The sequence below is a fragment of the Phocoena sinus genome, chromosome 5, assembly GCF_008692025.1.
Source record: "Phocoena sinus isolate mPhoSin1 chromosome 5, mPhoSin1.pri, whole genome shotgun sequence".
Lineage (NCBI taxonomy): Eukaryota > Metazoa > Chordata > Mammalia > Artiodactyla > Phocoenidae > Phocoena > Phocoena sinus.
Window position 1 is genome coordinate 20,513,343 of NC_045767.1, and position 14,145 is coordinate 20,527,487.

The window sequence follows — 14,145 nt, forward strand, 5'->3', positions numbered from 1 at the left end:
CTACCTGTGAATTGCTGCAAAAGGACGACATGTAAGTGAGTGTGTGTGTGTGTGTGTGGTTTTAATGGACTAAACCTTAATTTTCTTGGGGGAGGGATTGCTGACTTGTTCAGGGAAAAAAATTAAATCCTTTGCTGTTGACTTTTCCAAGAGTCACATCGTATGTGGACCGTAGTAATATTTGTAGTACATGGTTGAGTTGAGATAGTCATCTCTCAAGCTAGATATTTCTGGACCAAAGTAACAGAAATTATCTTCTAAAAAAAGAGTAGGTGGTTGACTGGCCTTAAACACGTGCTCAGTGCTTGCCTTTGGGACCGTGTGCCATCTTGTAGTTAAGTAGTGTTCAGAGGTGTAACTTAAATATCCCCAAAGTGTTAACTATATGCCTGTATGGTTGATAGGGTGCTTTACAAATGTGATGCTATGTTTGATCTGTTTATGGGGCAAGTTATTATTCAGGAGAAAATGAGAAATTGGAGATTGACTTCGTAAACAATGTACTTCTCTGTCGTTTAAGAGAGAAAAACAATGTTCAGAGATACAAATTCAGGGCAAATGAATTTTCTGTCTTAATCACTGCTGGAAATCCTTCGCAAATGAATTAGAGGAACTGACATTAATTGAGATTATATTTGAAATCTCTCCCATTTTTGATATGTTATTACTTATCAGTTTTCTTCTGTTCTCTATTTCTATAAATGTAGGCACAAGGATATAAAGCCTGTCGAAATTAAAACAGCCGAGAACTCTGTTTTTTACTCAAACCCATGTATAACCTTCATTTTTGTGTAGGTGTGTTTATAGAAAATCTTTTTTAATTAGTAGAAACTTTAAAAATCATGATTATAATCAGAAAATCTCAATGAGAAAAATTAATTTGAGTAAAATTCAGAGCTTGTCATCTTCTCAAAGAGGATTTTTCTGGTTATCTTAATTAAAATTACATACTCCACTTCTAATATTTCCTGTTTTAATATTTCCTTGGAATTCATTGCATTCTAGTATATGCATAATGTCTCATATTTATTATCTTAATTGTTTCCTGTCTCCCAGTCTTGATTGTAAGCTCCATGTGGGCAGGATATTTGCAGGGCAGATTTCTCTCCTAGGCAAGGTGGACACAGTATTGAGGGCCCACAATACTTATAGTGGCCCATTAATACGCTTAATTTCTCTTAAAGTCAGAGGAAAAAACCTAAAGTATGAGGTTGAAAATATATTTTCATATTAACATATTCATCTTTGTAAGAATGCAATTATAATATATAGTTTTACTACATATTTATTGGGAGGAAGGGACTCACAAAGACAACAGTCATAATGGGGCCCTGAGTTTCTCTATTTTGTTCACTGCTACATTCCAAGTGCCTAGAACAGGGCCTTGCTCATAGTATGTTCTTAAATATTTGTTGACTGGATGAATGGATGAAGTAACTAATTAATGTAATTTGCTGGTACCTAATATGTTCAGTAGCCAATTTTGGCCCTGAGATTCATGTTTTAATAGGCGTAACACATTACTTATGAGTAGTAAGAGAAAAATAAAAGGTACTTCAAGCCAGAAAAGATTTCATCTCACACATCTATACCTTCAACTGTCACTAAAAACATAGAAAGTGATGAGCTATAAAGAGATGTTTTTTCTCATTTTTTCTCATTTAGTGCAAAGAGATTTTTTTCTCATTTAGGTTTTTTCTCATTTAGTATTAGTGTCTAATGGAATGTAAGAAATTATTATTTTACAGTATAGATTTTTCTTCTGTTCTCTTTTACCACTGTAATAAATAGAAGTTACTCAAAATGATGATTTGGGTAGCTAATTGTGTGCACCATTCATTACAGCATGGAAATTTGGGGTCCACCCCGCTTGCACAAACCCACTGCCTGCTGACCCGGTCTCAGCAGAAATTGGTAGCATGTCACCTTAGCAATTAACATATGGTTTTCAGAAGTTCACACAACTATGTGTACTGAATTTTACTTATTTGCTTTGAGGGAGATACCTAAGGGCATTGTTTTCATCAGGTTCTTGACAGAGAAGCCAGATGTTTGATCAAAGTGGGAGAAATTACCTGAGGCTAGTCAACCAGGGCCACCCATGGGCAAAACTGATGTGTCTGACATCTTGCCATTGTGAGATGGGTAGATCTGTTTAGTATATCTGTGCTTATGGTAAACTGCTGCTCTAGAGTAGGTTACAGGTGTTTGTTCAAGGAAGTTGGAAAACCCCAAGATGGAATAAATGTCTACTAGACTCGCCTTTCATTTATGACTCATTTGCAAAATTTCTAGAAGTCTGAATAGCATGAAAGGTAGATCAGAAAATTCAGATATTACAAAACCTACAAAAGTAGTCTATTCATAGCTGTAGGATATAGAACCAGCATATTTGACTATCTTGACTCACTTGGTTTACCCCACCCTAGATTCTATTACTAGTGACACGTTTTAAAAATATAACTATTATGATAATTCCTAGAACTATGTAGCTTAGCAATAAATTCTAACAAAACCTAAATTATTAAACAACTTCTGTTGTCTAATAATTCTTGGAGGAAGAAAAAAGGTCTTGTTTTTCTTACAACTTCCTGAAAAATGATATTTACATCAGGCTAGACTATAAGACATTCTATTAGGAAACTTCTAATCTTAGCTATGCATATTTAAGACCTTAAATTTGCTTTTCTTTTCTATCCTTATGACAATATTGTGTAGTAATGCAGGGAAGTGAGTTACTAATAGAATCATCAAATGAACACCATCGAAGCTACTAAAGAAATACAGAGGCAGTAAAGTCTTGGAGCTTTGGAAGTGAACCTTTCTATTTGTATAGAGGACTCATTTGATAATGAGCAAGTAGTCACATTGTGTGTGGGCTCTGAAACCACAACAGAATGAGGTATGTCCTGTCACAGTTTTTGGTGGCCGTTTTATTTAACTCATCATGAGCCCAAAGTCTTCAGAATAGAGACAATGTCTTTCATATAATCTGAGAAAGTATAGTATGTGTAAGAGTGCCATGGAATTATGAGTAAGGATGATGATCTGGCTGGCAAATCTAAGTGTCTCTTATTTGCTTCACTTCCTCACCCCACGGTGAAAACACCAAGTTGTACTGCATGTCAAGAAAGCAGAGCACTCTCTCCACCCTCTAGTGGGTTAGTGGGTGTTTTATTGGAGAATAATTATGACTGTGTCTAGGCCAAGGCACGTCATGCTAAAGGAGTACAGAGCAAAACCGTACAACAATGGGTAATGAGTCTGCCTGGGTTCCCATTTATGTGAGTTTCCCTCTCTCCTGTAAGGGACATGGTTAGATAGCAGAAATATATCATTCAAAATGTCATCTGATGGGGATATATGTATATGTATAGCTGATTCACTTTGTTATAAGCAGAAACTAACACACCATTGTAAAGCAATTATGCTTCAATGAAGATATATTTTTTTAAATGTCATCTGAGAGCAGGAACGTCAGCTTTTGAGGAATGCAGATTCTCAGGCCCTGCTTCCAGATATACTGATTCAGGATCCTTGGAGGCAATGCCCAGGAGTGGGCATGTTTGCTACCTCTCCAGGTGATTCTGATGCTCCCTGAAGTTCAAGCCTTATTGATGGAGCATATATTTGACTGAAGCAGACTCTAGAGAAAGGCTATGTATCTGTTTTCCACTCATGGTTGGCTAGGTGGAAGGATCTCTAACGCCAAAGCCTTCTCAAGTAACAATGAGAGTTGAATAACATAAGCACCATCATGGAGAAAAGATGGAGATTCTGAAAAAAAAAATGCATATATGAAGAAAGTTACTCAGTGATGAAGGTAGCATTAAAAATGAAATTCTACCTTATGAGTGCACTTGAGATGACTGTAGGAATTGTAGAGAAATTCATATGATGTGGCAACTCTCGGGTCAACAGTGTGCTTATCTTATAACACAGGCTCTTCAGGATGCCTTGAAAATGGAGTGTTCTTCATCTCCTGAGGATTGTTTGCGGAAGTCTGAAATGGAGTGCAGCCATGAGGAGATGAGAACAGAAATGGAAGTTCTCAAACAGCAGGTGAGAAGTTGAAAGTGGAGTGGTCATGTGGAGAACTTAGGGCCCATTGTTCATGCTGCTTTAGCCATTTCTGGAAGTCCTCCTATTCAAAACATGTCAAAGGTTTTTGCATGCATTTTAATTAGAATTACCTAATTTTAAAGCTTTATGGGAAAATATAGATCAGCTAGTCCAACTCTAGAGAAAAAAAAAAGGAGAAAATTGAGTTTCAGATGGATTAAGTGGCTCGCCCAAGATTATACACTTAAAAAGGGGGCATGCTAATTAACCTTTTAGTGAAATTCTATTAGCACTGGGTCTAGAGGGTTTCATGTAGACATGATTTATTTTAAAGACACTATTAACCCAAACTCTGGACCTTTTCAGAAAATGGTAGCAGCCGGGCTATTATTCTGTAGCTGCAGGCCTCTGGGCTTTTGAACAATGAGGGCAGTTTTAAAGGGAATGCTCTGCACTGGTCATAGTCACTGAAGAGCCAGGTCTGTTCATCTATCCCTACATACAGATGGCACCACCTAGGAATTTACTGATGTACAATGGTTTCCTCCTCCTAACTCACTCAACTTCACTCACTGTTTCCAAGTGCACAGCAAGAGTAAAGGATGCTCTCTCTAAGCTTCTGCATGCACCAGCAACATGGGGCTGTGGGGATATAGCACTGCCTAAACTACTTGAGTCTAATTTTAGTTCACCCAGCTGGAGCCGGCTTAGCTCAGGAGCCACCCATGCATATCACATCTCTTTTCCTGTAAGAGGTTAAATAAACTAATATAAGCAAAGGGCCGGAACAGTTCATAGTGATATTGATAAGTACAGGAAATATAGGAATTCCAATCCCAGAAGCACACATTGTCAGAAATATGTTAGCAATGGCAGGGGCAGGGGATAGGGTGACATAGAACAAAGAGCCGGGAAGTATTATTTTCTGATGCCCCTGGGTATGACTTGTTGGCTGTTTTGCTCTGAGCAAGTACCAATTACAAGGATTCCTGATGCAATACAAGGAAGAATAGAGCAATTGTGATGTTGTTGTTGTTTACTTTATTGTTATTACTTCATAGGAAGTAACCTATCTATAAATCTAAAAAATTCAGAGCATTTGACATAAAGTTGGATTTTCTCTTCTATCAACTCAGTTTGAAATAATCTGCTTCATTACATTCAGGATCAAATATAGAGCTTGAAAATAGACCCATGGAAAGAATAAGTGCATAATCGGAGTGTTAAAACTGCCAAATTCTCAGCTCCTAAAGTACCACTGGCTCTAGCCAGCATTCCTCTGAAAAAGGTACTGCTTACATTCAGACACCTGAGTCATCTTCAGTGCTCCCATATAATGTACACCACATGCGAGAGAGTTGCTCTTACACGTGTTTACAGTAAAGGTTTAATTCGTATTTGATACAGACAATGGCAGGTATTCTTTTTCGCATAAACCCCAAGAGTAGACCAGAATCCATCTCCTTCGTTTCTGTATGGCCCTTTTGCTAGCTTTCGGCATTCACATTTTAACTGTGCACATTTCTAATTGGGTACCCACAATCATTACATCACCAAGTGCTGCGTGAAACCCTAAAGGATTTAAATTCACAAAGAAACTGAGCTCGAATCTTGGCCATCTAAGTGATGAAATCGCTGTCAGTGTTGTGTTTGATAAAGAGCGTCCATCTGTTCTAATCAGATGGACTTCTCCCACTTCAGATGCCTCTGGTAATTATTTACAGAGTATTGGTTTAACTGTGTCTGGATTTGAACCTCAGCTCTCAACTAAAAAAACCACCCCAAAACAAAATATCAGATTGGCTGGGTATAGTTCCCTTGCAACCTTCTGGTGAATAAAGCCTTGAAATTAAATATGTATATCTGCATCTAGATCCATGTAAAATATTTAATTCCCCCCCCTTGCCTATTACATTTTGTTCTATTATTATTGACTTAAAATTGATAATCCTGTAGTTAAAATTTGTTGCACTGTTGCTGATGGTGGTGCAATGTGCATTAACTTTAATAGACGAAATCTAGCTACTAGGTTCCCATGTAAGTCGTAGTTTAAATCTGGTTTTAGAGGAAATCCTTTGCTTCATTTCTTAAGCTTCATTTGTTTTAATAACTCCACATTCTAGTCTCCAAGCCATCAGCCAACACTACGCCAATTAAAACAACAATAATTAAATCTGGTTTGGGGGGGTTTGTTTTGATTACTCTTCTGGAATATTTGGAGTACCTCTTGAGAGGCATTCCACTAGAATGTTACTCTTTTTTATGATATACTCCCACAATTACTTATAAAGGCCAACTCTGGTGAATATCTTTCAATAAACATGCTTTGCTCTCCCACATACATGAGCCTTTCATTTCTATCTTGTGCTAAACTTATAATTTATATTTAGAAACTTTGGCATGTCAGTATTTAGTGGCTTCACTTAGCAGCTATTGTCAGTAAACTGTCTTTCAGAACTTCAAGCGATATTTATACATCAAAGCCTTGTTTTAGAGATGGATGATTTGCTCCAAAACAGTGAAACTTAACACTGATGGGGTGGGAGGAGCAAGGCTTCATCACAGCAATGGAATATGCAATAAAAAATCGGGGAGGGGAATTATTTTCAAAATATCCATGTTATTACTTTACTTATGAATTTCTGATATATGCTCAAGGAGAAAAAAGTTGAGAACTGCCATTATAAACAAAGTGAAAGGTAAAATTATAGTCATATGTATCAAGATAGAGCCCCACCATAAAGAAATATTCATGAAAAGAGGACGGAATGTCTCAGATTGGACAAACCCAGATAGCATCTCTCCGGAACTCATTTAAATGGCTTAAGAGAAAAGGAAGCTAGCAGTAACAGTAAGTTAATATTTCCTAGGTGCAAATATACGAAGAAGACTTCAAAAAGGAGCGATCAGACCGAGAAAGACTTAATCAAGAAAAAGAGGAGCTACAGCAAATTAATCAAACTTCTCAAACCCAGTTGAACAGGCTGAATTCTCAGGTATAAGCCCAATAATCTTTGCCAGCACATATGTATTTTATTTTTATTTTCTCATTTAAAACTCTAGACATTTTGGCTTCCATAATTGGCTTCCATAATCCATAATTGCTGTTGGATTTTTTTTTTCTTTTTTGAGAGATTAGCACCTGGGATGAAATCATTCTTAAACAATCTTGTAAAGAGATGAAAATGACTAGAGATTTCTTTCATCTTAAGTATATTAAGGCGTTTTCCAAGAAATTGGATTCCAAAGTCTTTTATAAAATCCAATTCTTTTGATCTTTTTGTCATAATATTTATCTTGGTAGAATGGGAGTTGGAACTACCTAGCACTCAAATTCAAAGCCAAAACACTCTAGTACAGTGAAGTTGTTTCTAAATTCTTATCATTTTCTTTGAAGGGCTATGTTGGAATGTTCCTGTCTTCTAAAAACATACATACTAAATGTCATTTATATACCTAGTGAAACCAAGAATTTTGTTCAGTGGTTTCCCAGATTTAAAGTAACTGGAGTGCTCTCAAGGAAGCCAGATAATGTTAGCCACTTTATTAGAATAGAATACTAAATGTAAGCATACTAAAATTAGGTGCAATAGAATTTATTAAACATAGACTCGGGAAGTTGCCCTGATGGGTAAATATTGATGTTAATGAGGGAAATGTAGCTAACACAAATTTGGCTTAAGAAAAAACAATGAACCACAAAATTTTTAATTTGCAAAATTATGCAGTGTTTTTCAATAAATAAGGAATTGTTGTGGGACAGGCTGTGACAGCTCTGTAGCTTTAAGATTCTTAGTCTTAGAAGAGATGTTAAACTCTTTGTCATCGCCTTCTTCCTAATACAAAGTAGATTGTGAGTTAAATTTAGTTTCTTCTTTGACATCTTTTTTAAGGATTAACTTTAAATCCCTAGTTTTACGTGGAGAATTATTTGGCAGAACCATTTCCTTTCTAAGAAACTGGAAGGAATAAAATAACGATAAAAATATAATACAATGCTTTTTCTGAAAATAATTCATGCAACATACTTTTACAACAGTGGGTGAGAAAATGTTCTGATTGTTCTTGGTGAGAAAATCACTGTCTCAATTTGTATGCCTTACATGCAAAGCTGCCGTAATTTTTTTGAAGTTGTCGCTGCACAAATCATTTTTGTTCCTGCCGTATTTTAATTTTATTCATTCTACTACATTAAATTCAGATTGATGATAAATATTTGTCTAGACTGGCAATGTTCTTGCCTTTATTAAAGCTGTAGTACAGCCAGAAACACACAACCAGATACTTACATTATAGACTATAATTCACAGTAATTTTCATTCCCATGTTATCTGTAATTTTTGATTGATATCAAAAAATAAATGTATTGTCTAATTACAGTACAGTATAACTGCTTATGAACTAGGGGAGGATTCTAGTGATATGCTAAAACTATCAAAATTTTCTTTATAATGATAATCCAAGCATTTATTCTTCAAAAGTCTCATTTACTCAGGTGAAAGGAAGACAGAATTCACCGGATGTAATAGATGGTTTAACAATCTATGTTAAATGTATTAACAGCAGATTAAATGCCATGATAGAATAGGCATGACCTTATTTGAGTAGCATATTACCAGTGGTCCAAACGGACCACTTGACCAAAGGAATTTTTAGGTCAAATCGATCTGCCACTAGTCGCTTACATACCAGAGTTTATTCTTCCTATCACGAAGGACATTTTAAGGCAGTGACTGGTAAAACAGTCAGTGTGGTGAAGTGAAAGATACTTAGGAGATATTTAAGGATAAAAGCCCGATGTTCATGCCTGCTTTGACAATCAGTGAGGACCTTGAGCAAATATTCAACCTTTCTTCTCTTCATCTGTAAAATGATGAAGTTGGAGTAGATGATCTCTAAAATGTTTCTTATAACTCTAAAACCTCTGTCTCTAAAAATAGGTTGCTTAACCTCTCTTAGCATTCTCACCTGTAAAATATAGATAATGATGCCTACCTCATGACTCCACAAAGTTGTTCTCAGGGTTAAGGGAAAAACAATCTATGCAGAAACATCTAGTTCAAGTAATGGCTCACAGGGATTTCATAAATAATCTGTTGGAAGGGAGAATTTTTAATAGTTTCATTTAGTTGTATAATTAGCCTGCCACATTCAGTGCCTCGTAATCTAATTTTGATGCTTTCTTTCTGCAAGGCATTCTGCTCTATGCTGTGAGGGAACTAAAAAATGATCCATTCTATTAAAAGACTCACAAGATAATGAGGGGGACATATATAGTCTGTCCTCATCATTTTTGCAGATTCCATTTTTGTGAATTTGCCTACTCACTAAAATATATTTGTCACCCCAAAATCAATTCTTGTGCCACCTTTAAGGTCACTTGTGAACTTGTACAGAGCAGCAAAATACTTGAGCTTCCTGACACACTTGTTCCCAGTGGAGGTCCAACAGTTGATGCTGTCTTCTTCTTTCAGATCTCATACTGTAAAAAGTGTCCTTTTCATGGTCTATATAGTGCCACATTTTTCACATATTTGTTCTTTTTGGTGGTGATTTCACTTTTTTAAATAAATTTATTCTATTTTAATTTTGGCTGCGTTGGGTCTTCGTTGCTGCATGCGGGCTTTCTCTAGTTGTGGCGAGCGGGGTCTACTCTTCAGTGTGGTGCACGGGCTTCTCATTGTGGTGGCTTCTCTTGTTGCAGAGCATGTGCTCTAGAGCACAGGCTCAGTAGTTGTGGCCCATGGGCTTAGTTGCTCTGCGGCATGTGGGATCTTCCCGGACCAGGGCTCGAACCCGTGTCTCCTGCATTGGCAGGTAGATTCTTAACCACTGCACCACCAGGGAAGCCCCCGGTGATTTCATTTTTTTAAAATGGCCCCCAAGCATAGTGCTGAAGTGCTGTCCAGTGTTCCTGAGCACAGGAAGGCTGTGATGTGCCTAATGGAGAAAAGGCATGTGTCAGATAAGCTTCATTCAGGGATGGATATAGCGCTATTGGCCATGAGTTCCATGTTAATGGATCTATAATATTTATTAACTGAGGTGTCTTTAAAAGAACACACATAAAACAAAATTATGTATTGATTGATTTACAAAAATGGCATGACCAGAAGCTGGTAGGAACCTAAGCCTGCATTTCCCTGGGAGAATGGTGCAGTGTTTGCTACTTCAGTGTTCACAGTGACTTTATAGAGCATAACTACCGTGAATCATGAGAACTGACTGTACATAGTACACATTAGACTATAAAAAGTCATATAGTAAATGTAAAATGCTATCTATATGGGAGGACCAAAGGAGAGAATAATTCTGATAGGTAGGACTTGGAAAGGTATCATACAGTAGGGGACATTTGACCTTGCTTTATAGGGATATAGGGATGACAATAGCATTACTAAAGAGTCCAAAGAAAACCAGCTTTCCCTAGATGTGTCAGATGTTGGGGGAACCCAGCATAGGTGACTCTGCTGGATGAGGTTGGGCCTCAAATAGTGAGAAGCATGAAGTGTAGCAGTGTGCCTTTGAACAAGTTACTCAGCATCTCATGCCTTAGTGACCTCGTCTGTAAAACAGGAATGATAATGTTAAGTATCACGTAGGGGTATTGGGAAGATTGAATGTGAGTTATTAAGTGTAAAGCACTTAGATCACTGACTGGCATGTATTAAGTGCATATGCAACTTTTAAAGTTTATTGTGGAAGCCTTTGACTGTACAATTGACCAATTCCAATTACATTCAATAAGCAGTAGAAGCTGTTTCTATATCCATATCTATGTCTATATCTATATTTATAGCTAGAGCTAAATACATCAACCTAAAACTGAGAATTATAATGGCCCCAACAAATTGGAATAACAATTTTAAACTATCCAACTTTCCAAACTTCATTTGGGTATTTCAAGATAGAACCAGTGCCTGTCTGAAAAATCCAAAACTCAGCTATTTTCGTTGGCATGACTGTTATCAGTGCTTCACCCCCTTGATTTCTGAGTAGATCACTGCCCTCTGGGCCAAGAGTAGCTTTAGAACATTTGAGCTCTTTCTGATATACAAATGCCTTTGTTTTGTCCACAGATAAAAGCTTGTCAGATGGAGAAAGAAAAACTAGAAAGGCAATTAAAACAGGTATGTTGGTCCTTACTGAAATTCACCAGCCCTCTTGTCGTGTTTGGTTTTTTTTTTTTTTTTTTTTTTGCGGTACGCGAGCCCCTCACTGTTGTGGCCTCTCCCGTTGCGGAGCACAGGCTCCGGATGCGCAGGCTCAGCGGCCATGGCTCACGGGCCCAGCCGCTCTGCGGCATGTGGGATCCTCCCGGACCGGGGCACGAACCCGTGTCCCCTGCATCGGCAGGCGGACTCTCAACCACTGTGCCACCAGGGAAGCCCAAACTCTTGTCGTGTTTGAAATTCCAACTTTAAGTTTTACACATTTATTCCCAAATACAGCAGGTCCTCATGGTCCCAATTGAAGGCATTTTCAAACTCTGGTACAGATGGCCTAGGACAACTCATGCTTTTCATTGTCAACTAAAATGTCAGTGGAGAGTTAATGCTTAGGTACCACCAAGGCCTCTCAACCCTAACACTCATGAAAAGCACATGTTACAGAACACGTTTTTACAGTAGCACAAGCTTCGGTGTGTGTTCATGCAAACAGAGATTTCTTCATAGACTCACAAACACCTGGGAAATATATTTCCTTGGTATTTCTTGCAGTTGCTTCCACAACAGTGGAAAACTACGTCAAAGACTTGTGCCTTCTTTTGAGAAAGTAGAGTATCTTCTTGGGTATTGGAGCATTCTAGTCCATTGGTTCGCTAGTAGCCTTAAGGAATGAATATTGTTTCTCTTAATTCCTAATTTCCTCTCTGGACTTTAGTTATGTCATCAGTGTCTCTGGCTGCAGTTTAAGAAAATTTATTTTATGGCTTAAAGGCTGGTTCTTCTTAAGCAAGGACTCCGTGAAGATAACTCAGAGACACAAAGTTAACTCTACATATATTTTCAAATGTTTCTAATTTCTTCAACATGGAAAAGTAGCTACAGCTTCACCTTAAGTAAAATTTGGCCTGTGAGCTTCATCTGTATCAGTCCAGAGTCTGCATTGACAGGCCTCCTACCTTGAATTTGTATTATGCCAGATTTAGGCTAAACCGTAAGATTTTAACCAAACTTTGTGGTTGTATAAAACAAGTGTCAGTGTGATTCCCCAATTTCACCCACTTTCCATAAACCAACAGCATTGTTCTCCTCAGATGTATTTCCTAACCAGTAACTACGGCTGGAATTTTCACCTACGGGATCCATGCCTACCGACAGGCCCTGGGGCTGTGCAGGATCAACAGAAGTACCCAGTAAGTAAGAGCTCTCATTGCAACAAATAAGTGCTTATATCTCTAATAAGTGCTGATATTCTCTTTTGGTAGAAATGATGTCTGTCGCGGGAATTTTGGCACATAATACTGTCTACATAAAGAGCCTCTATTTATCTCAGCCTCTAATTTGCAGAGTTACAGTGGTCTATGTACATTATAATTATCTTTGGGCCACTGTATCCATAGGACATATAGATAGGAATACATTAACTGAAAGGTATCGAATTGAGCTAAAATTCCAGGAACAAACATATAACACTTTATATGGGTCATTTTTAACGACATACCTGACTCTACCGAAAAGACATTTCTGTGTATAAAGAAAAGCAAAGTGAATATAGCAAAACAGTCTGGGTGATACCTTTTTCAGTTGTAGACTTATATTCAACTACTATGAATATTGCTACATCTGTGTAAAATAGTTTTTGACATTTTCCAGTTGAAAGCATCTTCTTAAAGGATCCAAGAAAAAGTGACCCACTTAAGTTGCTCTCTATGGCTGTGTCTACCCAAGCAAAATGAAGTGAACGGTGGAGCCATTAGTTGTGAGTGAAATTGCTTTGGACAGTCAACCTGAATAAGTCAGACCCAGAGCACCCTCCCTTTCCTTCTCAATAACAGTGTTCCACCCACCATCCCCCATGGTCTGCAAGTTTGTCTCTACTCTCTATTTTTGCCTACATAGACAGAATCTTCATACAGGAAATAAATCATGCCTTTTTCTGCATTTTGGATTGGCTCAGACAACCTCCTCCCCCTTAGTTATTATTAACTGTGTTTCCAATTAGGCAAAGAATCTGAGATTTTAAATCCTAGCAGGATTTTCCTAGCGGGACACTTAAGGAGTACATAGTTCTCTTAGTTGCCTGAAACTTCTCACACTTGTATTTGAGTGTGACTCAGAAGCCCTTTTCCCAAGGGAAGAGAATGACTCTTTGGGTGGTGGAAGGAAGGATGTCAGAATTTAATGAGCATCTCTTAGTTGACCCTGGTGTGACACAGCATACAGCTGAGAATTTGGTTCTTTTTGTGTTGTTGTTGGTTGCTTCTTCTGTCTGCTCTCCCTCCTCCATTTTCTTTTTTCTTTACCCGTTTGCTTACTTTTTACTTTTCACTAGAAACATTTCTGGGAATCTCCAAACACAGCTATCATTCTGTATTTTTTTCAGAATGTAGAAGGAAATTAATATTGTGGGAAACAAAGAGATAGAAATTTACTAAGGAGTTTAGTTGTCTGCAGGTTAGGGAATTGGGGGAAATACTCTCATGGAAGGTTAACTATAAATCCAAGGACTCATTCAAGTTTGCCTACAAGTAAAAATGACTGTTTTCTTCAAATCTTCGTTTGTGGAAAAAAGGCAGAAGTTCACCTACTATAAAAGCTCATCAAACCTTTTCTATCAATTACAAGAGATAAGGCAGTCCAGATCACTTAAAATTATCACCAGATAAACGTCTGTATTTGAAACAAGATTCCACACCATGTAACGACTACATTTTCAATCAGTATTCACTTAAACAAAATCTCAGTATAAGGAGAGAAATTACAGAAACTCCCAGAGTTCATTTTAAAAGAATATTTTATGTCTCATGCTTATTTCTAAGCCTGAATTAAAGCACATGCGATAGTGTTTGTAAAATGATGGTATATTCACCTTCTTTTGGCAACTGTCCTGGAATATGAAACTGAGGCTCAGGTCACT

At 37.5% G+C, this 14,145-nt stretch overlaps 1 protein-coding gene across 1 annotated transcript in view; it reads left to right on the plus strand.

The window, feature by feature from the left end:
• The window catches only part of TNIP3 (TNFAIP3 interacting protein 3), a 61,157-nt gene that overhangs the window by 33,558 nt on the left and 13,454 nt on the right, over positions 1-14,145 (plus strand). The window contains 5 exon segments of the mRNA XM_032633430.1: positions 3,943-4,062; positions 6,933-7,058; positions 11,142-11,192; positions 12,323-12,352; positions 12,354-12,421. Coding sequence (XP_032489321.1) covers positions 3,943-4,062; positions 6,933-7,058; positions 11,142-11,192; positions 12,323-12,352; positions 12,354-12,421 — 395 coding nt within the window.